This window comes from Alligator sinensis, unplaced genomic scaffold (genome assembly GCF_000455745.1).
Source record: "Alligator sinensis unplaced genomic scaffold, ASM45574v1 scaffold1244_1, whole genome shotgun sequence".
Taxonomy (NCBI): Eukaryota; Metazoa; Chordata; order Crocodylia; family Alligatoridae; genus Alligator; species Alligator sinensis.
Genome location: NW_005842591.1, coordinates 686,646 through 709,662, shown reverse-complemented (window position 1 = coordinate 709,662; position 23,017 = coordinate 686,646). Strand labels below are relative to the sequence as shown.

Below are 23,017 nucleotides of genomic sequence, written 5' to 3'. Positions count from 1 at the left end.
AGCCGCGGAGACGTGCTCGGACTCCGTGTTTGTTAGCAGCGTCCTCCCAGGCACCGATCGCTGGGGCGTGCTCCCCCCGCGACGCCGGTTGGTGCGAGGGCCCGTGCCGAAGGGGCTGGCTCGGGAAACCACCTCCCCGTTGCAAGCAGCGGGTCGGAGGATTGCTCGGTGCCTAAAAGCAAGAGTTCAGCACACAGCCCCGTGACACGTTTGCCTCCGTGCTAACAAGACTGCTGGTGCATTTGTGCAGCGTGGGGGATAACGTGTCTGGTGATGACGGCACAGGCCACTTAGCGCTGCGCCAGGGCCGGCCCCTTCTCCCCTGCCACGTGGATGGGTGGAGCGGTGTCAGCCCGTGTGGCAGTGTTGAAAACACCTGCACAGGGCTGAGAAACTGCCCAAGAGTCAGGCTTGTCCTGTAACGACCAGATAGATGCGAGTCAGCGTGGTCCAAAGCTCGTTTTGGGGGAGGAGGTGTGTGTCGGGCTAATGTGCACTGATGCTGTATGAATGGTGCTGAGGAAACAGGCACAGAATAGGAGCCTAGCAGCACAGATAGGGTTTGTACAGAGGAAAGCGGGCACCTTTCCTCTAACTACACCTTGACAGCAACAATTGAAGACGGCAGTAACTTCTGCTCGTTGCATCTTGTGATTATCCGCCGTCACCGTGCGATAGGTGAGAGCCTGGTCGCATCAGCGGGCCCCAGACTTAAATCCAGAGGTGGGCAGCCCAGGACCAGTGAAGTGGATAGTGGGAACTATTAAGCCCTTTATCTCATAAATCCTGCTAGGCTGTTGTGACCTGTCGCGTGGCTCCACTGCTGCGTAGTAGCCTGCGTGTCACAGCCCTTCCTTCATTTGGGAGGGCCACCGCTGACCACGGCTCAGAACAACTGCTCTTTAGGAGCCCGAGTCCCCTGCTGGGACCTTCTTTCCTCTGCAGAAAGTCAGAATGTGATTAACTTGCTGAAAAACCTTCTATTATCTTGAGTGCAGACCTTTCAACTTCCTCCAGCAAAAGCTGTGAGGCAGATGGAGTGTCACTGGCATGCGTGTCAAAAGTAGACGGGTAGGGAGAGTTTGAAAAGCTGAACGGAAAAACGCTGCGGAAACCTTTTAATTAAGCGTTTTAAGAAAATGCAGCACTGCTGACACTGGTAAAGATGCCAACGACCTGGCTGGCGTCTCTCTGTTATTATTACACGCAGCCACCGCGTTGTTTCCACCCCACATTTCCATTCATGGTCTCGTTCTGCACTCGCTTGGGTTTTTACTGTGATCTTCCTGACTGGAGTGAATTCATTGGGCTGTCCAGATTATTTCCCATATAGCTTCTTATAATTGGGCATTAATTAGGCATTAGTTAATGGATGCTTGAAATAATTTATCTTTGGATGTGTCCAGCTTGCAGTCTTACTTTTAACGGTATTACACTCATTATTAGACTAACATCATTATAAATGTTCTTCATTACCTGCTAGTTTCTATCGTATCAGCCTTATTATTGGAAGTGGAAATCACTCCTCCTGAATGCATTATTAATGAATAAGGACTTGCTATATGCAGCACTGGATGAGTTGTTATACCCCATTATGCATCTCGTGGTAAGCCTGAACTTGTGCTGGAGCTGAAGGGGTCAGAAGGGCTGGGAGGCCGGTGAGCAGAGCCAGCGGTCCCCAAGAGACGCTGCGCTGTCTCTGCTCTGCTTTGGCCGCGTCTCTGCTCTGTCTACATCTTTCTTTCTTTTTTTTTAATTTAGTGTCTCGGGCCGAATTAGCCAAATCCGTTCCGAATGCCACCAGCTGGGCAGAACGCAGTCATTCAAGTCCGCGCGGCGCTACCACCGCCCAGCATCCTCCGTCCCAGACTTCAGCCTGGGGCTTCAGGTGCTCCCAAACCCGTGGCAGGCTTCCTGTGTGCAAGCCCCGCACCTGGAGGCCTTGGAGCTCAGACGCCCCCGAGTCTCGCTTGCCCGTAGCCCAAAGGAGCACGCTAGGGGAAAATCCTCCGGCGGGGTGTCTGTGGGGGTGTTCGGCTTTGTGCTCCCCTGTTTGTGCCTCAGCCCCAGGCACGGCCCTGTTCAGGCTCGTGCCGTGCAGAGCAGGCTCTAACCTGGCGGAGAGCCGCAGCGGCTGGGATGCGCAGGGTGCCGGTGCCGGTGCCTCCGCCGCCTCCGTCCAGCCTCCGCGAATGCAGCCCGGCTGAGCGCCGTTGCAGACTCCTCGCTGCATCAGGCTGCCTCGCCTACATTTATGCTTCTCACAGGCAGCCGACGTGGGGGGCTTCCAGGGCACAACCCTGGTCTCCGAGGCCAGGTTCTGCCTCTACCTTTGGCAAGCTTTCCCTTCAAATTCCTCCTAAAACTTCTGCTCTGCAAGACCTGTCTAGGCTGGCTGCATCCACACGCCGTGCTGTGGACTGCTTGCTGTGTGCTACTGGTCTTGATCGTGCTGTTAGATTTATGAGCTCTTTAGGGCAAGGACCTAGTCGTCTGGTTGTCGATTTATGTATTTTACTGCTATAAAACACCATCTATAGCTACTCCGTGGTATAAATAATAATACTTAACTAGAACAGGCTGCAAGTGGGGGAAAGCACCGGGCCTTTGTTCGCAGTCGGGGCTATCAAGGAGGCAGGAGCTTAGTCATCAGGCCTGAGGCCAAATTCACACCTGGTGTAACTTCACTGACTGGCTATGGACATGCTGCAGAGACATTTCCCATCTCCCCAACACTGTTTCTGTCAGACCAAACTTTCTAGGATAGAGACAAAGACCGGGTTTCAAGCCTGCAGGAGCGTTTGCTTTGAAACGTGGAGACTGACCCAGAAAGGGACGGTTGCGCAGCGGCCGACGGAAGCGCCAGCTCCAGAAGTGCCTGTTCCACACGCCGTCTGAGAGGCAGCAAGCGAGCGGCAGAGGTGGCCTGCGCCTAGCAAAGCACTGGGCATCGGGGTGTTTTCGCACACCGGCACCTTGGCGCTGTGCTCGGCAGATACCTCTTTGCAGCGCAAACAACTCTGGCCCAGCCTGCCACCACCACAGTGACGTTCCCCACAGGCCACCGCTTTGCCTTTGGCTGGCGGAGCAAGGGCAGTGGGGTACGCCACGCAGCGCCGTGCCACCCGTGTCGTCTGGGTGCCGTGCGAGCCCCGCGGCTGCTGCAGGGAGGCCGGGCTCAGCGCGCTCCCTCGCTGCAGCATCTGCGTGTCGAGCCAGGAGCCAGGACCTGGCGCTGGGGTGCCCTTCCTGCGCGCGGCGCGATGCAGACGAGCGGTGCCAGCCACCCATCCACCTTCATCATTTTCTGCAAACGGTGTCATAAATAACTGACAGATTCCAGCTGCTTAGAATTATGGTTTCTGATGGAGTGACAGCTGCTTCCAATCCCCCCGTAATCACCCTGGCGGTTCTGGAACATTTCAGCAACATAAAAATCATCGGAGATAATTTCGTTGTTGTATAATTTGGTTAGGCAAGCTGTGATTTAATGGCAATTGTGACCTCAAAGGTAGAAGACGAACTTGGAGGCCACTGGCTCCACGCAGCTCTGGCATGGAGCATGATGTCAGGGTTATTTTGGGGTGCGGGGGCGGAGGAACAGGAGGATGCTTTTTACCTGCTACTCGGAACTGCGCATGTCTGGCTATTGGCCTAATTTATGCCCCTGTCCCCCCTCTAAAAATGGGAATTCCCTTCCCAGACGCAGTGGATCGCAAGGGAACGCAGCAGGAAGGACGCCGTACGAGACTTTTGGAAGGAACATGTGCAAAACAACGCACTTGGAAAGCACCCCCTAAGAAGTCAGGAGGAAACCTGAGATCATGACACGAGGTTTAGCAACCAGGACCCCTCTAGGAACTCGTAGCGCCTGCCGTAAGTCTGCTCCGGCCATGCTGAGGGCAGCCCCGCCACCGCACCGAACACCTGGGGGTCAATGCATGCAGAGTGACCGGTGCCCCGGATCACTCTGCCCCTTGGCATCCTTCCTGCCCTTTGCCTTCGCCCCTGAGCTTCTCTTGCTCCAAGCTGTACTGCCTGCGTCCAGGCTCCCTGCCGCACAGCAGCAGTCGCCTTCGTACCAACTACGGCCCTGAGCCCGGTGCCAAGAAGGCTGCTCCTGCTGGGAGTGACGGAAGTCAAGCCTTCTGCGGTGCATTAGCGGTGCTGCAGGCAGGCAGTAAATGACAAAGACCCAGGAGCTCCGAGGACATTATCGGTGCTTCCAACAGGAGGGGCGTGCTGCCGAGCAGCAGGAGGGCGATTGCTTTGCTTGGGTGCTAGGTAGCCTCGGTGCTGTCGGGCAGCACTCCCACGCCAGGCAAGAGCCTGCTTGGAGGTAAAACCTTCTCCTCTGCCAGCCTGAATGAGGACAGCATCTCCAGGACAAGTGGCTTAGGGGTCTGCGTTGGCTTTGCTCGCCCTGCGTGGGGACGTTCAGCCTTCCTCTGCTCCTCCCCCTCTCTCAAGGTCAAGGCCAAGGTCACCTGGAAGTTTTCGGAACTTGCTCGCTGTCTCTTATTGCCTTTCTAAACCAGACCATAAATTTCTTAGTGTAATAATGCAAAAATCAATAGCTCGGCTTGAAACTGTAGCTTTGTCTTTCATTTCAGCAGGGCCCTCTGCCCTCCCTACAGGCTCTGTCCCTCCAAACCACGCAGATGGATAAGAGGGGAGGTGGCCGGGCAGGCAGCTGGCCCTGCACCAGGTGTGTGGTCTCCCCAGGGCGATGGGCTCGCTCATGTATTCGCTCCCAGTCTCAGCGGCAGGGAAGCTCAAGGGCAACCTGGAATAGGGAGCTGCGACGAGAGCCTTCGTGCTCGCTCTCCTCTGTGACGCTCAGTCCAAATACTCAATCCCTGTGGCTTTCCGTGCCAGCGAGAGGGGCGTCAGGAAGCACAGGGATCTCAGCGTCTCCGCTGCTGTCACTCCACTCGCACGCTCCCTGAGCAGCCTGCCGCTGGGAGAAAGCACGAGTTGTGTTTCGGCAGCTCCTCTGGGCTGCACCGAGGAGCTGAGGAGGGAGCTGCTGGGTCGAGTGCCTGTGAAAATGCCATCTCGCTTTCCCGGCTCAAAGTCCCTGCCTGCGAAGCAGGTCATTTCCAGGGCAAAGGGACTGACCACGGCCTGCCTGTGCGGCGCTAGCGTCGGGAGACCTGGGCTGCCCCGCACTCGCCCTGCACCAACGAGCCATAGAAGCAAAGGCTCCCCCTCGCCCCTCATTGCTTACGACTGAAAGTGAAGCGAGAAGCAACAGGTGGACAGGACAGGCCCGCGGGGGAGCCGCAAGCCGGTTCCCGCCGGCGCCCCGCAGCTGCGTGGAGCTTTGTCCCGGGAGACCAGAGCGCCCCAGGACTCGGCTCCAGGCCGAGAAGCACGTTGCAGTGGAAGCGTGTGCTGCGGGAGCTCTGTGGGCACGCGGCACTGCTGCGGCAGCGTTTGCGTGGCGTGAGCCCATCTGGGCAGTGGCAGGCCACTGCTGGGAGAGAGCGCAGAGTTGTAATTCCGCCTGACATCGTCAAGGTGCGAATATAAAGAGCCCGGTGCCTACAGACCTGCGGACAAAGAGCAAAACACGCGGCTCTGGAAGTGGGTGGCATAAATTTACATGAGTGATGGAAATTAAAGTCCGTTGCAGGGCAGCAATTCTCCAAATCTGGCCTAATAGCCAGGGGAGGTCCGGACCGGCTGGCTTGTTTATTTGCTATTGTTTGCCATAACAGTGGCTGGAAGCATACATTGAAAGTCAGGATTGTCTTTCTCATGTTGGCGGATGTGTGATCCTCAAAAACAAATTAGCACCGATTCACTTCTATATAGAGTGCAGCCATCAGGGAATCGCTCCCGAATTCACAGTGAAGGAAAGCAATAACGCTTCCAGCACACTAATCCACCCGGAGAGCTGCTCCCAGCCCCTCCCAGGTGCGGGGGGCTCCGGCAGCAGCTACAAACCGCCCTGCAAAATGATAAATAACTACAGACCTTGACAAGGTGTCTGGAGGTCCAAAGGATTTGTACCCTAATGTGGAGCTCCCTGTTTAATTAGCGCTCCTCTCTGTCTTTGTCTCTCCCTCTCTCTTCAACCTAGAGTAAATAGAAAAAAAGAAGCCCGGTGGCAGCACTGACTGTGGGATTGGAAACTCAGATATGGAAACTCGTTTAATTTAAATACTTGTTTCAGTGCTAATGTATGCAGGGAGCGGAGAGAACGCAGAGTGTTTTTTCTTCTTCTAATCTTTTGTCTTCATTTAACCCCATTTTGGAATTTACCTTTCTGCTACAACGGTCTGGGTGGCGAGGCGAGGCGAGGCGAGGAGGACTGCCTCCGCTGCTGCGGACCAGCTCTGCGGCCCGGCTTCGCGGCGGGGCTGACGGCCCGAGGGCGGCGCGGTGGCGTGCAAGCCAGGAGCCGGGGCTGTCCTCTGAGACCGCTCCCCAGCGAGGCGCCGGCCTGCTGCTCGCGTGCAGAGTGCAGCTGGAAGCCGATCTTCATCTCTGCTTGCTCCAGTGGTTCCCTTGAATGCCTTCCCCAGAAGAGCTGCAGGGAGTTCACGGCCGCGCTGTGCTTCCCCGCCCTGCGCATGGCAAGCCGGAGGGCCGCCCGGCCAGCGGCCTCCTGGCGTCTTTGGGAGCACAAGTCCGGTGGCTGTGTGCCGAGTCCCCGGGGTCCCGTCGGGAGATTGCTCCGTCCTGCCTCAACTGCTCGGGGAGGCAGGCTGGTGAGGCCAGGAATAATCCCCTAGCCCATTTCACCCCATGGTCCATGGACTCCCGGGGGCCGGAGACTGTCTAAGGGGTTCACGAAAGATGACTGCGATCAATCAACAGTATGTGAATGCCCGCACCTACAGTTCAGAGGGGCTCGCGCCTCCATTCAAAATTTCCAAAGGAGTCTACAGGTGAAAAAAGGTTGAAAATCACTGCTCAAGCGTGTCCCCTGCTCTCCCCGGACGGGACAGCACGGCCAGGAGCGTGCCCCAGGCAGGGCTTCCCTGCCCGCGCCTCCTGTCACTGCCCTGGCCATGGCACCGCGCGCCCCGCTGGGCTGGGACTCCACCTGGCAGCGAGCTGGGCAGGACCCTGGGACGCAGGGCTCAGGATCTGGGACCGGTGCGCCACCAAAGCTGGAGCGCCAAAGGCCCGGTGCTGTGGCCTCTCGAGCCAGTGCAGGAGCAGCACAGGTGGACTGCAGCTGGGGCTGCGCACGGCCCACGGCAGGACAGCGTGCCTCCCCGGCTGGGAGGAAAGGACAGGGCGCAGAGACGGGAGCTGTAATGCTCCCCAAGGAGAGAGAGATGCACTGGGACTTCAGCGTAATGGACCGTCTGTCCACCTGTGTCTCCTGGGAAATCATCAGCGACTTCAACTCCCTCCCAACCTGAGGTGATGAGATTTTCCTTCCCGTCCACAGAAATGCAAAGCAGTTCATGCAGAACAGCGATAAGGATCCTTCTCTTCACAAAGCAACCAGCTACTGAGGCCTCCCAGGTGTGGCGACAAAACAGTGACGGGTGAAACGACACAAATCATCTGGGACGAACGCAAGTCTCGTGCGGAAGGAGCTAACAAGCGGAGGAGGCAGATTCACCGGCTCGTTCCCCGGGCGGGACCCCGGGGGTCCTCCTTTCGGTGAGAAGTGCTTCAGAGCAGAGGCAAGTGCAAGCGCGGAGAGCCACGCTGCAGGCGAGGAGATGCCCGCAGCGGCGTGCGCCCGGCTCCGGGAGCAGAGGAGTCGCCCTGCCGCTGGGACCAGCCGTCTGCCTGGCTCCGGACCCCCGCGACCACGGCAAATGCAGAGGCTTCAGGACAAGCTTCACAGAGCATCTGCCCAGACAGACCGCCCCCAGGGGACGTGCTTTCTGAGCCCCATCAGGTAGTGGGTGTTCAGGGGCAAGGCGGCGGGCAGCCCTTAGAGGGTATTTGGGCCTGTCTGATGCAACCGGTCATGAGGACGCTGCTTCCGCATGCACCCGCCCTGCGGTGCCCTGGCTGCAGCGATGTCTCGCAGTGTGGTTCTGCCGTGACGCTGCGCTGTCTTGACCAGCTCCCAGCCCCTCTGCTTTACTGACCGGCCCCGTGTGTGTCCGATGACAGAAGCACGGCACCAGTCCCCGTTGCCACCGAGCCCTGGCCTGTTCCCTCTGGCGGAAGGAGAGCATCGAGGTGGACAAGCGTCACGCTGGGCTCTGCCTTCCTCCCTCCAAAGGGGCGTGCGGCCACGAGGGCCCAGGAGCCGTGTGATCCAGCAGCCGGCATTGCTGAGAGGCCTCTGCCTGCCTTGTGCTCAGCTCCTTCAAAGCAGAAACAGGCCTCATAACAGTGTGGTGTTACAAAGCAGAGGGATGTTAATAGCTATCACCTCGTTCTTTCTGTGACCTGTAGAATGGGGATAATACGTCCCCAGCTCACAAGGCTGTTGTAGGCTTAATTAGCTAATGTGAGGATAGGATGTGCTAGATAAGCACTTAGCATCATTATGGTTATTACTTGGTGCTGCGAGAGGTGGCCTGTGTCTGTGTAGACGCAGGCCTGCGTATTGTGTGGTGAGTCGGACCTGAATCCTTTGTGAAATCACTGAAATCTGGGTGCCAGGAGATTTTGCAAAGCTGCTGTGAATTCAATATGAACACGACTAATAAGATCAGTGCAGAAGCCCCTGTGTTAATATTGAACTGAGTGTGTTAGACTTTGGTGTTGATGCAGAATTGGCTCCGCAGGTTCTCGGGGAGCAGCGGTGGTTGGCAGCCGGGGTTTTGGTGCGGAGGGTCTTGGCGGGCAGTGCGGGATGAGCACAGGCGGGGCTGTTTCTGTCAAAAGGATCAGTAGCAAAATGGCTAACGAGCGGACGTGCGCTGCCGGCGCTGGGTTTCAGGGTGCACAGCTCGTCGAGTCGACCGCGGCCGTTCCTCTCTCAGAGCTGCTGGTTCAGGCTGCCTGCAGACACGGGCAGGCGTCACTGCCACGTTGCGCTCTGGTCCCGGGTTTCTCCACTCTGTCCAGCAAGGCAGCAATGGTGCCTTGCTCTGAGCGCTGCCCGCGGACTCGCGGGCTGGGCTGTCCTTGTGGCTGGCGTCCCTCCGGCAGCGCGAGGTGGCAGTGAAGTGGTTGTGCGATGTCAATGATGCAGATTAGCCTTTCCCTTGTCAGAATCAAGAAAACAGCATTACCCTGAAATCTGCTCAGCCTCCCTCTAGGCCTCGGCATTGACCTTCCCCTCCCTCTCTTGCCTGGCTTCCTGCTGCGGCTCGAAGGAAACCCACAGGCTGGATGGACCGCGTTGTCTCCTTCTACAGGGATGCCCTCGCTGATGCGTGGTGTGTCCTCTGCGTCTTATGCGCGCACATTACTACTGCACAGAATAAAACCCGCCTCTTCCTGGGCTTCAAAATCCCTTGCCCTTTCTGGCGGGCTGGGAACTGTTGGGTGCCGAGAGCACCTTGTAGCCGTGCCTGGGAAATAGCGGCCCTGCCACGCTCAGCCCTGCCAAAGCCCTTCCCGCGGGCCGCGGGCCGCGGGCGCTCGGCTGCTTCCCTGATGGGTTTCCTCTGGCGAGCAGTGGGGATACGGCGCTGCGAAGCTACATGCAGAGTGCAGATTGGGGAGACCTGGTGTGATGGAGGGCAGTGTTGGGGACCTGGGAAGGGAACTGCAAATGTGCTTGGCCCTGGGCACCGACTGATGGGCACTGGGCTGGCATGAGCAACGGTGGCCTCACTGCTGTATCCGGTGCAGGAGAATTGGTGTGGGGCTGGCAGCAGCTGCTTAAGGGTATTGACCCTGGGATTCAAGGCCTTTGGAGAGTTGTAGGCAGTTTTCAAAAGGAGGGAAACGGGAGCTTTCTCCCAGCCCACGTGCTCTGCCATGCACTTTGCGAGGCAGGAGATACTGTTGCTGTGAAACAAAAGTAGAAGGTTAAGAAAAGTACTAATGGACCGAAGTGTCTGTACACAAACGAAGGCGCTGCTAGAAGTGGCTGTGACCTTGTGGTCACCACCGAAGCCTGGATTGATGACTCCTATTAATGCTGCGTTGGCCTAGATCAGAACAGCCGAGCCGAGATTGAAAGGAGCTGGGGGTGGAGGGGAGCGCGGTGCCTGCAATTTAAAGCTCTGCTGGACAGAGTTGTAACAGGTGCGCAGCGGCTCCTCGTTCCTCTGACTGCGGCTCCCCGGCCCCCACCTTCCAGCTCCTGGCCCCTGACTCCTGCCGCGGGCCCTGCCGATGGATGCTGCGTACCCTCCAGCAAGGCCACGGAGATCATTCACGTGACTCCAGTCCCTTTTCTTCACGTTCATCTGAGTCTGTTTCTCACCACACCATTATAATCCTGCTGTGTTCCCTTCTTCACTAGGTAATGGGAGTGAGTACAAGGCACACAGAGACCTGGCATTGGTGTAAAGCCAAGCACGCCAGTGTCTGACTGCTTTAGCAAGAGATGTTGAGTTCAGACATCAGCCCCTCTCAAATCAATTTCTCCAGCAGCTCCTGACTGCGGGACTGATGTGCCCTCCGCCAGGAAATCGGGAATGCAATAAGACTTGCCAGCTGCACTCAGTGAACAAAAGGTGTGTGCATGCACTTGTGCGTGGGGAAAGGATCCCATCAGGAAACACCTGCACGCTGCGCAGGTCCCTGCTGCAGTCGAGTTGCGGGAGGAGACCCAGCCTGTCTCACGTCTGCCCTTGCCTACCTTCGTCTTCAGTGGCAGGGTTTCTCCCCAGAGACAGAGGCAAGCAGTCCAAGTGAGAGCATACAGCCATGCAAAACCCACCTGGAAAAGGAGCATGCCATTTCAGGAGCAATGCATCTGCCGAGGGATATGCAGGCAGGTGCCTGACACGGACGTTCATCTCTCCTGCTTCCCAAACTGCTGCCTAGCCCAGGGCTCCACCTCCCTGTGCCAGCGGCCTTCCTTCCCCAGGCCCCCGGATGGACGGTCCTGCCGAGCGGTCTGCAAGAGGCGGCCAGGTGCGGATCTGCCCCTCCCTCCTGCCAGGCCTACTGCCTTTCCCGCTGCGGTCCTGATCGCTAATGCCAGCCGCCTGGACGAGACTCGCGCGCCTGGCTGCGTGCGCGAGGCTTGTGGAGCAGAGTCCAGAGCAGATCTCAGGCCCAGCAGCTCCTGTCTAGCACCAGCTGCAGCCCAAACACGTTCATGGCAACCCGCAACGAATCTGAATCATCCCAGTGACAGCAGCATTTGAGCCCTGGACTCCTCGCCCGGTGGCTTAAATGCCCGTTTTGCAGAGTTAAAAACAGAATAAATAGTTTTATTTAAAGGAAAAATCCTGGCAAAAGGGAAAAGGAAAGGAGCTGAAAAGCTCATTAAAACTGAGGGGCTCCGTTTTCCTGTCCAAGTGGCCACATCATCTCCAGAGGCTCCCGGGAAGCTTTGAAAAGCCTTGTCAGACAAGCCTTTCTTCCTACCTGATTTTGGCTGGATTCATGGACCCAGACATTGCTGCTGGAAACAGGAAAGAGGGAACAGCTCCATTCTGACTTTTCACTCCCCATCTGATCATTGTTGATACAATTTATTCTTACGACAGCATCTGCCGCTTTCATGGTATTTTATTCTGAAGTACAACTCGTCTTTGTTAGTCCCATTTTTGGGCCTTTCATCATTTGAGTCACCACATAAAAGGCATTTAAACACTACTGCTTATAAACAGCCTTGGCGAGAGGGGCTGGGAGTGGAGAGGCGACAAGCTCTTCTGCAGCTAGCGTCCCTGCACCATTTCTCATGGCGCCCAAATGAGAGAGGCGAGAGGCTGGGAGTCGCATGGCTGGCAGGTGCCTCCGACCCGTGCTTTTGCACTGCTCCCTTCTGCCCTTCTGCAGGGGTTCGCCAGTGCTCTGCACAGCCAGGACGCGCTGGAGATCAGCCTTATCCTATGTCAAGGGGCAAGGATGCCCTTCACCCGCTGCACGTGGACGCCGCAGAGATCATTCACAGGGCCCCGATCCCGCCCTGCGTGCTGGACACCCAGGCCCTCGCGCAGCAGCTGGGACCCCAAGCGCGCGCGGCAGCCCCTGCAGCCACGCACGGCGGCTCAGCCAGTTCCCTGCTATGGGGGGACGCGTCCTGCCCCCCGCCCCGCTGATTTGTGTCTGCTCACATTTCCCGAGTGCTCCCTGACTGGCTCTTCATCAATAGCTGTTTTTACAGGGCCTTCATTACTTCCTAATTAGCCAAACCTCCTTCCTTCCTGGAGAAAATAAATCGCTCTTCATTGCTGCTGTGCAGACTCAGGATGTTGTTAAACACACAGATCCATTAGCCCCCAAAGGCTGTCGGTGGGGCCTCCTCTGGCTCTGGCTTAGAGAAGCAGACTTCCCATCTCTCTGACGCTGAGCAGACCTGGACGTTAACAAGTGCTTTCCCCCCAAATCAATGTGAATAGATCCCACCGCTAAATGTTACCCGCTAATCTACGAAAGGCAGTCGGTAGTTTTCAGCTACCCACAGAGAGCCACGGGGGGCTGACAGCAACACCCTGGCGTGGCTCGGGCACGGGAACAGGAGCACGTGCATCTCCTGGGGAGACCTTCGGGGCACCCCCACTGACCACGTTGGCTTTCCAAAGCTTGGTCTCTTCCTCTGAAAATGAAGCATCTTTCCACGGACCCTTACCCCGTCCCTGCTGGGCCCTGTGCTGGGGAAAGCTATTGCTGGCAGAGCCAATGCCAGCTCTGCTCCTACCTGGAGAGGCCAGGACTGGAGGAGCTGTTCCCTCCCTCCTATAATTTCTTGCTCTGACTCACAACAGATTCTCCACACTACAAGGATCCATTGAAAAACCAGAATTGTTTTCAGAAAAGAAGTTTCTGTAAAGCCTCCCTGCACAAGCCTCTTGCCTGATTTGCAGAATAAATATATATATATTTTTTTATTAAGTCATCTAGCAAACAATCTAGGAACCTCTGGGGTTCACGGATGCCACAGAACTCATTTCACATCTTATAATCCACAGAATGAGTTTGCCAAAGCCTGTGTCATGCTAGCAGTCTGGGAAGGCAGCAGTGACTGCTTCCCGGGAAAGCGGTGGAGTGCAGGGTTCACCCATCTCCGCGCGGTGCTTTTGTGCTTGTGCAAACACCCTCCCGTGCTCGCAGAGTCGGTACACATTGCGGCGCGCCGGGGCCCTGTCCCCCTTGTGCTTTGATTCCCCTGTGATATGCTTCACTCCAGTAAATATTGAGCTGCTCTTATCAGGCGTGTTTGATTCTGGTGCGGTTACAAAGCAGCGGTTGCAAAATGCTCTGAAGCCATCAGCGTCTCTGGAAGGACACGGAGCAGCCCCTTCGTGGAAGCAGTCTGGAGCGGCAGCCCTGGTGTCAGATGCATTGAAAACCAGGAAGCTTCCTCAGCTGAGCTGCCTGCTTCCACTCGCCCCCTCTCAGCACATGCCGAACTGTGTGCGCACCCCCGTCTCGTCCACGAGACTCCCAAGGAACTGGTCTCAGCTGCGAAGTGGACTGCCTCTTATTGGAATAACCTTTCAGGCTTCATTTGGAGCCTCTCTCTTCCCACTGAACCTCCGTATGCGTGAGCCCTTTGCTAATTGCAACGTCTCGTACGTTGGCGCGAGAAAGCATCAGATCAAACACAGCTGCTGCCATGTTGCATGTCCTTCCACCGCCGGTGACAGGCCAGACAGGGCTGCCCGTGGGCCACTGAAATCCCACGGCAGAGGCGAGGCTGTAAGCTCAGCCCTTGCCGGGCGGAAACGAGCCCTGCATCAGATGTAGCTATTGTAAACACGCGTGTTCTGGTCTGGCATGGCGAATACTGACACGCAGGTCACTCTCTGAGCATGTTCGGTGCTGATAGGGGTTGAAAAGCCGCAGCAGAAGCCTTTCAGAAGGGATCGAGCGGAGCCCCACCGCGGACCCGAGAGCACGACCAGCATGCACAAGCACAGAGATGGAGGTTATCCTCCCAGCACCCAACCCGAAATCAGTAGGTTGCTGGCTGGAGAGAGAGGCCAGAGATCCCACGGCTATCCGAGTCTGTTATCTGCCTGCTACTTATTAAATTAAGGCAGCTCGAGTTCACCATCCGAGCCTCGCACACAGCATGGACCAAAGCCGCATCATTGGAAGAGACAGACAGGAGGCAGATTATAAACCCATAATTCAATCACGAGGGTAGAGATGATGTCACAGACAGTGAGAATAACTGTCATTATCGATACGTAGACACCGACTGTGGAGCAGCCTTCCCAATCAATTCTCTCCTTCCAGCCTCTCTTATTGATAATAAATGGAGATGATTTAATGGAGCCGAGCGCTGAACTGATACTTTACTAATAATACCAGGAAAAGGCTGTGTTTTGTCCACCGGTGTCCTTGGGAAACAGAGAGAGGGGCCGGCTTGCGGAGCAAGGGACTGGCGCGGGCAGGAGGTGGCCTCCACGGACACGCGTGGGTGCCCTGGGCTCCTGCACGCGGCACGGCACGGCATGGCGCGGCCCGGCTGCCCAGGAAGGGGGCGGAAGGACGCCGTCTGCTCGCATGAATCGCTCGGGTGTGCCCCGGGATGCAGAGCAGGCAGAGAAGGGTGCTATAGTAAACAACATGAAGATTTTAAGAAGAGTCTTAATGCACCCAAGTGTTTTTTACGGAAATCTGAGGTGCACGAGGAAGAAAGCAAGAACAACATGAAGTACTGTTTGCTAACTGACATTATGATCCGGCGAACGCAGCTAAATCCTGGGAGGATTTTTATAATGGCAACTTTCTTTTTCACTCTTGCAAGGTGTTCAGATACCATGGTGATGAGCATTGTATAAAAACTTTGACAGATACTTAGGTAGATAAGTATGAATGGAGACAATCAATTCAGAGAGACAGAAAAGGAAAAAAGAGGGCTATTGCTTCGTATGAAAGTGTTTACAAGGCCAGCAGCCCTACAATTACAAGTCTGGGAGTGGAGGGTTTTGGTTAAGACCATGAAGTGGGAACGAGAAAGAAACAGAGACGGTGGAGTGGCCAATTGCTGCTGGCTCCCGGGAGAGGAGAGCAAGAGCAGCACGTCTCAGGGCCACCGCGCGCTCTCACGAGCCCTCGCGCCCCGAGGCTGGTGCCGCGGGAGGTGCCCCGGCTCGGTCCTGCCCCACGCGCGCCAGTTCCCAGAATGAGACGGCGTCGCTGCGGCCGGAGCGGCGCTCTCATTCCCGGGACGCGGCACTGCTCCAAGGTGCATGGGGAGGTGGTGCAGGCGGGCCCTGAGACGCGGGGCTCGGAGGAGAGAAGTGTGAGCTAGGCTGGGCTGGCCGGTGCCTCCACAGCACAAAGTCACTAGTGCCACAAAAGAAAATGGGACAAAACCCAGGCAGGGAGTAAAACCGCCAGAGTTTCAGAGCCTTAAACCAAGCGACTCGAAATGCGCGGGATCGCTTCTCCACGTCCAGCCTCTCTGGAAAGGCGCGCCTGGCTTGGCCATTGCATACAGTTGTTGCTTTCTCCAGCCGCTCCGGCCCCGTCGCTGCAAAGGCCTACTGAGCGCTCCAGAGCGCGGACGGACGAGATCCCGATCCCTCCAGGTAGAGAAGACAAAATCCAATTGTGCACTACGGTGCATCTGCAGCTGCCATTAACCTGTCTATGTACTTCTGTGCCTGTCCATTTCTCTCCCTCTGACAGCTGGGACTGCCTTGAGCCTGCTTTGGCCATATCATAAAGGGATTTGTTTCTTCTCGCTGCAGTGGCACACCATAGAGTGACTGAATTCTGCTGCAGGCATTTCTCTGATACTTTGCCCTGCTTCTCAAATGGAGAGCTAGCTAAACATATACCCTGGTGAACCGGATATCCACAGCATGGCTTAGCTTAGCAGGATAAACCGCCGCTGCTGGAAAACAGCAAGAAGCAGCAGGCTGCAGGCGCCTTCAAGAGTAACTGTATTAGCAACCAACATGCTGCAAACTCCATTCCATTACATCCCCGAGCCCGAAACAGCTCCGCGCGCTCCAGACTCCTTCAGGAGCCTCACAGTTCTCCCCTGAACCTTCCCCAGCAAACAGGCTTTAAAACAAGGAAAGAAAATTACATCGCAAGGACATCACGCTTCTTTGGGAGCAGATGCCAAAGCAGGGCTGTAAAGAGCGAGCGCTGGAGCGGCTGGAATTTGGCGCGCGGCGCAGCCTCCATCGCCGACTCGGGCGGCTGCAACAGCGGAGCAGAAATAGGATTTCACATTTCATGACAGACCTTTAAATGCTCTTTTAAAGGCAGCTCTCCACTCCGGGAGCGCGTTGTATCTGAGGAACACATGGATTTGTCTCTGAGTAACACTTTGCTGACAGGAGGCGTCTGGGCGCTCGGTCTGCAGCCCTGCATACATTAGAGAAATTTGCACTGGTGGAGCTGCATCAGGGCTGTTGTTTATGTGAAGCACACATCCGTTTTGCCTCGAGCTGCCTGGTCAAGGTCTAGCCCGGCGCAAATTGAGTTGGAGGTCCGACACGAGGAAGAGGCTGGAGAGTGGGCGAGTCTCCGCCAGCGCATATATTCAGCACTAATACACTGGATCAGACCCGCGTAGGATATCGTGCCTGGTTCTGGTCCCTGCTATTCAGAGAAGATTAATCGAAAATCAAACAGGTCCAAAACAGGGCAACCAGGGCGGCTAAGGGAAAGGAGACCCTGTCTTGCGAGACAGGAAGAAAGAAACGGGCTCATTTTGCTAAGCAAAATGTAGGCTGAGAGGGGACGTATCAGTAATTATTTTACAACTAGATCTGCAGGGTTAATATCAGGGCAGGGAAGGAACAGTAGTAGTCGAGATCAAATGTCTACAACCTGGTCACGGTCAAATTGAGACAGGAAATTAGGAGGTTTCTCAGGCAGGGCTGGAGTTCGGGCTGGGTGTAGGACACGGGGCAGGGAGCCTGCCTTGCTTGGAGGCAGAGCTCAGCAAGGTGATGGGCGCGAGAAGGCGCCGGCTCAGGGCTGGTCTTGGCTCCGCGACCTGCTTCGCTGAGACGCGCGTTCAGGTTTTACTGTCCCCACGGCGGGGCGAAGGGGAACTCTGTCTTGGCGCATCTGGCAGCCTCGTGGCAGAGCTGCTGGTCGCCCGCACGGGCTAGGAGGGTGCTGCCGGCTCCGGGGTGCGTTGGCTGGTCGGTGGCGGTTTCGGCTCCCTCTGAAGCGCTGGGCATTGGCCCCAGGAGAGCTGAGAACTGCACTGGAGGCACCGATGCTCCTACTCGCGCTCCTAACCTCCTGGGACCTGTCTGGAGAGTCCCGTGCTCTTTTGCTCAGGACCCACAGGTTTGGGTCAAAAAGGAGCTTGTCGGGGGGTCAGATTGGTGCAGACTTGGAGGGGTGGGGGCGCTCTCCTCTGCAGCTTGGCCTGAGGTCCTTTTCCAAGGCTCACCCGGTCACGTCCGTGCCGCAGCAGGTGCCCTCTCTGCCCGGCTGTTGGCCTGCAGCATGATACAGGGGGTTTCTTTGCTTTCTTTTCGTGGGTGCCTTGTGTCTCAGGCGTGTGCACAGTTGTGGGGTCTCCGGGTGGCTGTTTGCCTGTACGCACAGGGCACGGGGCTGGGTTGCCTGGGGGGCTCTTCCAGCCCTACCCTTCTAGGTGCTCATTAACCCTGCCGTACCCAGGGCTGCTCTCCCTGGCCGAGGCCCGGGGGCTAGCGCCGGTGCAGTGGCAGGGGTGGGGCTGCATCAGGGCCGGCTTCTCGATTGCGGGTAGGGCCCGCCTGAGCTGCGGGCACTGGCTCCGCACGCGGTCGAGGCTGCTGGCACGGAGCCAGCCATCCGCCCCCAGCGGTTCTGCTTCTGCGCTGTCTGGTACCTTCTGCCGGCGTTTGCGCCTGTGCAAAGGGAACGTGCAGCTGTGCCCCCTCCGCCTTCTTTGCTGGCTCACACCGATGGCAGCACATTACACCCACTTAGCACAGCTGTAAATGAAGACACAAGGTGCAAAGAACGGGGAGTCACAGCTTTGCACCTGCCCGAGTGGAAAGGACGGCTGCGGGATGATGGGGAGGGAGCGGGGCGGAGGGCTCTCCCCCCTTTGCAGTGCAGTTGGTGACCGCTGCGGTGGGCAAGGAGACCCACTGCCAGCTCCCAGTCCCCCTGCCGTGCCGTTTGTTGCTGTCTGCTTGCTACTTTTGGCCTTCACGTGGCACTAAGTGAAAATCAGAGGTTTAGGTGTTTCCTAATTTAGATGGGGGAAGAGTGCAGGCAGGGATGCAGCTGTGTAATAGGGCCAGGGAGCCCGAGGGTGACTCCCAGGGGCTGCTGGGGTCTCTGGGCTGGGCTGGGACTTTGTTACCGGGCTGGGAGCGTTTGCGGCTCTCCCCTTCTCGTGAAGCAGGTGCCAAGCTGTCCCTGGGGCCCCGCTGCTCCAGGAGCCCTGAGCCCACGCCTGGCTCCCTCTCACCTACTGCTGCCCTGTAATGACCTCCAGGTCCTTCCCAGGCAGGGGCAGATGCCATTGACCTGACTGGCTGTATCTGGAAGAGATGGCCTGGGCCTCGCCCAGTCTCGCACACGCAGCGAGTGTGAGCCAGGACTGGAGCCCGGCTCTGCACTGAGCCCCGTTGCGTCCGTGCAATGGGCCCATGCCTGCCCTCAGGCACGAGGACACGGGGGGGAAGCTGAGCAGCGTCTTTGTGGGGAGGAAGAGCATCAGTTGCAAATCCGGATAAGTAGGAGCGTTCGGAGACCTCCTTGGCCAGGCCGAGAAGGCAGCCCCGGCGGGGAGGGCGCCTGCAGGAAGAGTGCATTCAGCTCCTACGATGCCAGGGCTGTCAAAGGGCCGGTGACTATTTAATCACATCACCTGCAGCCTCCAACAGAAAGCTTCTCGGGAGAGCAAGCGGGGAGAGGAGAGGCTGAGAGCCAGCCCCGAGAGACAGGGGGCTGCAGGTCTCCGGTGCTATCGCCTGCGACTCCGGCAGGGGTCAGCCCACGTCGGGGCTCCCTCCTGGTGGGGGAGAGGGTTAAGCCGAGCTAATCTGACAGGGAGAGGAGGATGGAAGAGGAGTGGGGGGAGAGGAGAAAAGAGTAACAAGCCCCATCAGTCACATCGTCTCCCTGCGTTCCTGCTCCATTTGCAGATTTATTAAATCGAGAGCCAATTTCGACATCATTTCTTTCAAGCAGCTCCTCCTCGCAGGTGTGCAGAATTTATTTGAGATAAAGAAAACCATTATGGAGAGACAGCAATCTTCAAAGACCACCTCAGAGACCTGAGAGAAATAAAAACACTAGCCCGTGCAAATGTGCAATTAAGTTTCAAAATACTTGGGCTCCATGAAAAGCGACATCCCTGCCGAGAACAAGCCTTTAAGGCAATTTTCCCAAACCCTATTCAACATTCACTCAAAATGCCTTTTAAAAATAACATATGATTTTCCTCCTCCTTCCTCCAGCGCTCACTCTCCCTTTCTCTCGCTCGCTCTCTTCCAGGTAAGAATGAGGCAGCTTCGGTGTGAGGAATATATTCTCTCATTTTGGTAGGAGATGATAGACTGCACTTCCAGGGGAAGAAACAATAACACCAGAAACGCAAGCCATTTAACCGAGCCCATGTGGATAGGACTCAATTCAGGGCTGGGCTTTCCGGAGCAGGAGTGCCAGTTCCAGAGACTCCCTCGGCACCGCAGCCTGAAACCGAGTCTTGAGAAGGGCTTGTGGGAACTATTCACAGCTAATAGTTTATTCAAGTAATGTAGCCCCTTTCTCTGTTCATGAATTATCCACAAACAGACTAGGAGTTTTACGAGTGCATTTGTTATTCAGTGAATGACTTGTGCCAATACAGTCCTGCCTGTGGATGCTTGCACATTATCCACGGGAGCTGGAGCCTGAAATATCTCGTTCATTAATCGCTATCTGTGCCGCCTGTTTAACCGCAATGCATCAGTTGCCCATGGAACTCACTGCCACAAGATAGCAGGGAGGCCAAGAGATTAGTGGGGCTCCTGAAAGGATTATACATCTAAGTGGATAATGCCATTGCATTAGCCAGGATGAAAAAGCATTAGGGACCATAACATTTATCTATCAGCCCACGCGCCAGCACTCTCACGGGCAGGAGCAAGAGGAAAGCAGCCCCTGCCAGCAGGTGAATCTGCCCTCGCTGTTATGGGGGTCGTTCCTCAGGGGCCCGCGTGCCGGACAGTGTGACACACAAAGCCGTACTCTCCCCCAAGCCACAGGACACCGGTCCCGCTCTCCAGGGTGAAGGGTCCCTATGCCACCGGGAGAGTTAAAGCAGCCACGCAAACACTTCTGGCACAAATACCCATGCAGAGGGATAGCTGTGATCCCCTTCCTTACTGCCCACAGACCTGACACTTGCATTTTCCTCGCATGTGCAGTCACCTCTGCTAATGGAAGCACGCTTTGGGGAGGAGAAGGCAGCGACGTGGCATTTGGGTGTTTTCTTGGGGTAACTTGTTTTGTTTTACATCGAATACACCCATCCTTGAGCAGAAACGGCCAAATGACATGCAGACGACTCGTCTATCAGGAATCTCACAAAATATCAGCATCTTATCCTCAGAGGGCAATTCTGCCCCAAGAATTGACCCTAGTTAGACTAAGGGTGAGGGCAAAGTCCCCAGCCACTTGCAACAGCTCCCTTGGAAAGAACCCGCTTCATAAAACTAACAACGCGTGCATGCTAAGAAAAGGAACTGGTGAAACTGTGCATGACGAATCCATCTGTCGACTTTCTGCTGTTACGCTGTGCTAACAGGGAGCTGGTAAAGAAGCCGTGTGTACAGGCAGTGAGAGATGGCAGGTTTCAGTGAGAATGGAGGTGCTCCGTCTTTGCTGAGGCAGGTGCCCAGCTCCAGTTCCCAGCACCAGCGGGAGGGCAATTGTCTGACTACGGTCACTGTTCTGGAAGTCCAGAAGCCGTATTGAAACCCGGGTGCCTTTGGCCTTTCCACGGACACCTGGTGTCCAGTTCTGCCAGCCCTTAGCAAGGGCATGGTGCCGCCTCTTAGACGCTGGTCTGCTCCGTGCCCAGGCCCCTGTCTCCTCCATGCTGCGTTACTGCAGTGCCCTCCGAGCTGGTCCACCGACCGCTGGAGTCGTGCAGCCTTCGCGGATGTGCCGGGCAGCGCAGGAGCTCCCTGCGTTGGTTCGTGCATCCAGCGTAATTAGGACAAAGCCCCCATGCAGACGGGAAGACAGCAGCCAGAGCGCACCACGCTCCTCCGGGGCTCTGGAAGCACCCTCTGCCCCCAAGGCACGCACCCAGACGGCCGCCGTGAAACGTCCGTGCGGGCTCCGTGGGTTTGCCCGTGCTGGGTGAGCAGGCCCGGTGGGATTTTGCCCGTGCGTGGGTGCTACGCTCTCTGCACCTCTTGCTGTCCGTCATTGGCGACACACATTCCTCCCTTTTCCTTCACCTTTCCTTTTGGCCGTGACTGTTTCCTGCAAGGCCACAGACGAGCTGATGCTCTCAGGACGAAATCTGGGCCTGCGATAGAATTACGAAATCCAAGTCCGTAATCCCCTCTGGTGTGGAGTCCAGCCGCGGCTCTCAGTGCGTAAATCCACCACTTCATCATTAGCATTAGCTGTGTTTGTGCAACGCTTTGGAAAGGCAGCGTGTCAGGGTAGAGGAGGGCTGAGGATTACCGTTGCCATTGCCGAGGGACGTGGCAGTCTCCGCTCTCGTGCCCTGCCGCTGGCCACGGAGCTGGGGCAGCCCTCGGGGAGGGAGTCCTGGGAGAGCAGTGCTACCACCGCGCCGCAAAGGGGGAAACGTGGCGAGAGGCCCTCAGCCTTTGCAGCACGGGCCACAGCCCTGCCAGCATTGCACCACCCAGGCGGTGTAGCTCGTAGGCTGGGAGCAGGAAGGGCCCGAGCGAGCCGGCCAGGATCCTGGGGTCAGTTCCAGGTGGGTGACTCCGGGCGCCAGCCTGTGCCGCCTGCCCTCCCGGTCTCAGCCCCCTCCAACTAATCTCTCCGTCCCGCGCCCACGCCCGCACCCGCGCCCTGGGAGGCAGAGGCTGTGCGGCTCCTGCATGCTGCCAGGCCCTGCTGGGCTGGGTTTAATCTCACTGTCACACTTTGCCTCCTCTTGCTAACTCGGCATGCTTTGACCTGCTGTGAAATCGGTGGCCAACAGCACTGAATATTTTAAGAGCAGCAATGCAGTGAGGGCTGCGCGTCAGAGAGCGGTTTCTGCCCACAGCAGAGGAGGCTGGGTAATGGGCTGCTCCCTCGTCTGCCTCCCCCCACCACCAACCCATTAGCACAGTTCAGGGAAACCTAAAAAATTCAGAAGACGCTGAAATATGCAGCATTGTGCTCTCTGGAAAATGACGCGCTTCGCTTCCCAGATGCGCTGGAGTAGGGGGTTGTAAATAAGCGGCTTTATGTCACGGGAGGAGCTGCTTATAAGGCTGCAGGTTTCTGCATAATGAAGATTTACTCAACGCTCCTCGTCCTGCCTTCTCCAGCCTCGCTGGCGGCCCGGGCCCTTCTCGAAGGCTGGCGCAGGCAGCCAGCGCTGGATCAGCCTGGGGACGGCCCTGCCTCTGCCTCTGCCTCTGCCTGGCAGCCCGGTCCCTCCCGCAGCCAGCCCATTAGCACATTTCAGAGGCATCAGAAGTGTGAAAGGAAGCGGGAAGAGATGGAGCAGCCTTCCTGCCTTGCCCCCCTGGGGCGGCAGCTCCGTGTCCGTGACCCCCGCCTCCCCACGCCTCCCCACGCCGGGTCCCTTTGCCTCTCGCTCGCCCTCTCCTCCTCCCAGGCCTTGTCTCCCGGCCCCCCCGGCACCCGCGCAGATGGCTGGTGTTCATGTACTGCAAGACCTCGTACAAATGTCTCTCTTCAGCACTTTTGGTATCTGGGGCACCACAGACCAGGAGCAGAAAGGAAGTCAAAATCCTCATTTGCATAAACCTCCTGAACGGGAGAGCGGGGACTGGCCGCCGCAGCTCGGCTGTGCTCACGAGGAGAGCCCCCACGCTCCCCAGCACCAGCAGCAGCAAGCCAGATGCATCATCTCCTCCCTTCCCAGACCGTCTCT

The 23,017-nt window shown here is 57.0% G+C and overlaps 1 protein-coding gene across 1 annotated transcript in view; it reads right to left on the bottom strand.

Moving 5' to 3' along the window:
• The window catches only part of RTN4RL1 (reticulon 4 receptor like 1), a 27,266-nt gene extending 5,065 nt beyond the window's left edge, over positions 1–22,201 (bottom strand). The window contains exon 1 of the mRNA XM_025214616.1: positions 20,316–22,201. Coding sequence (XP_025070401.1) covers positions 20,316–20,328 — 13 coding nt within the window. The 5' untranslated portion in view covers positions 20,329–22,201. The remainder of the gene's footprint in view (positions 1–20,315) is intronic.
• Between the last annotated feature and the right edge of the window lie 816 nt (positions 22,202–23,017).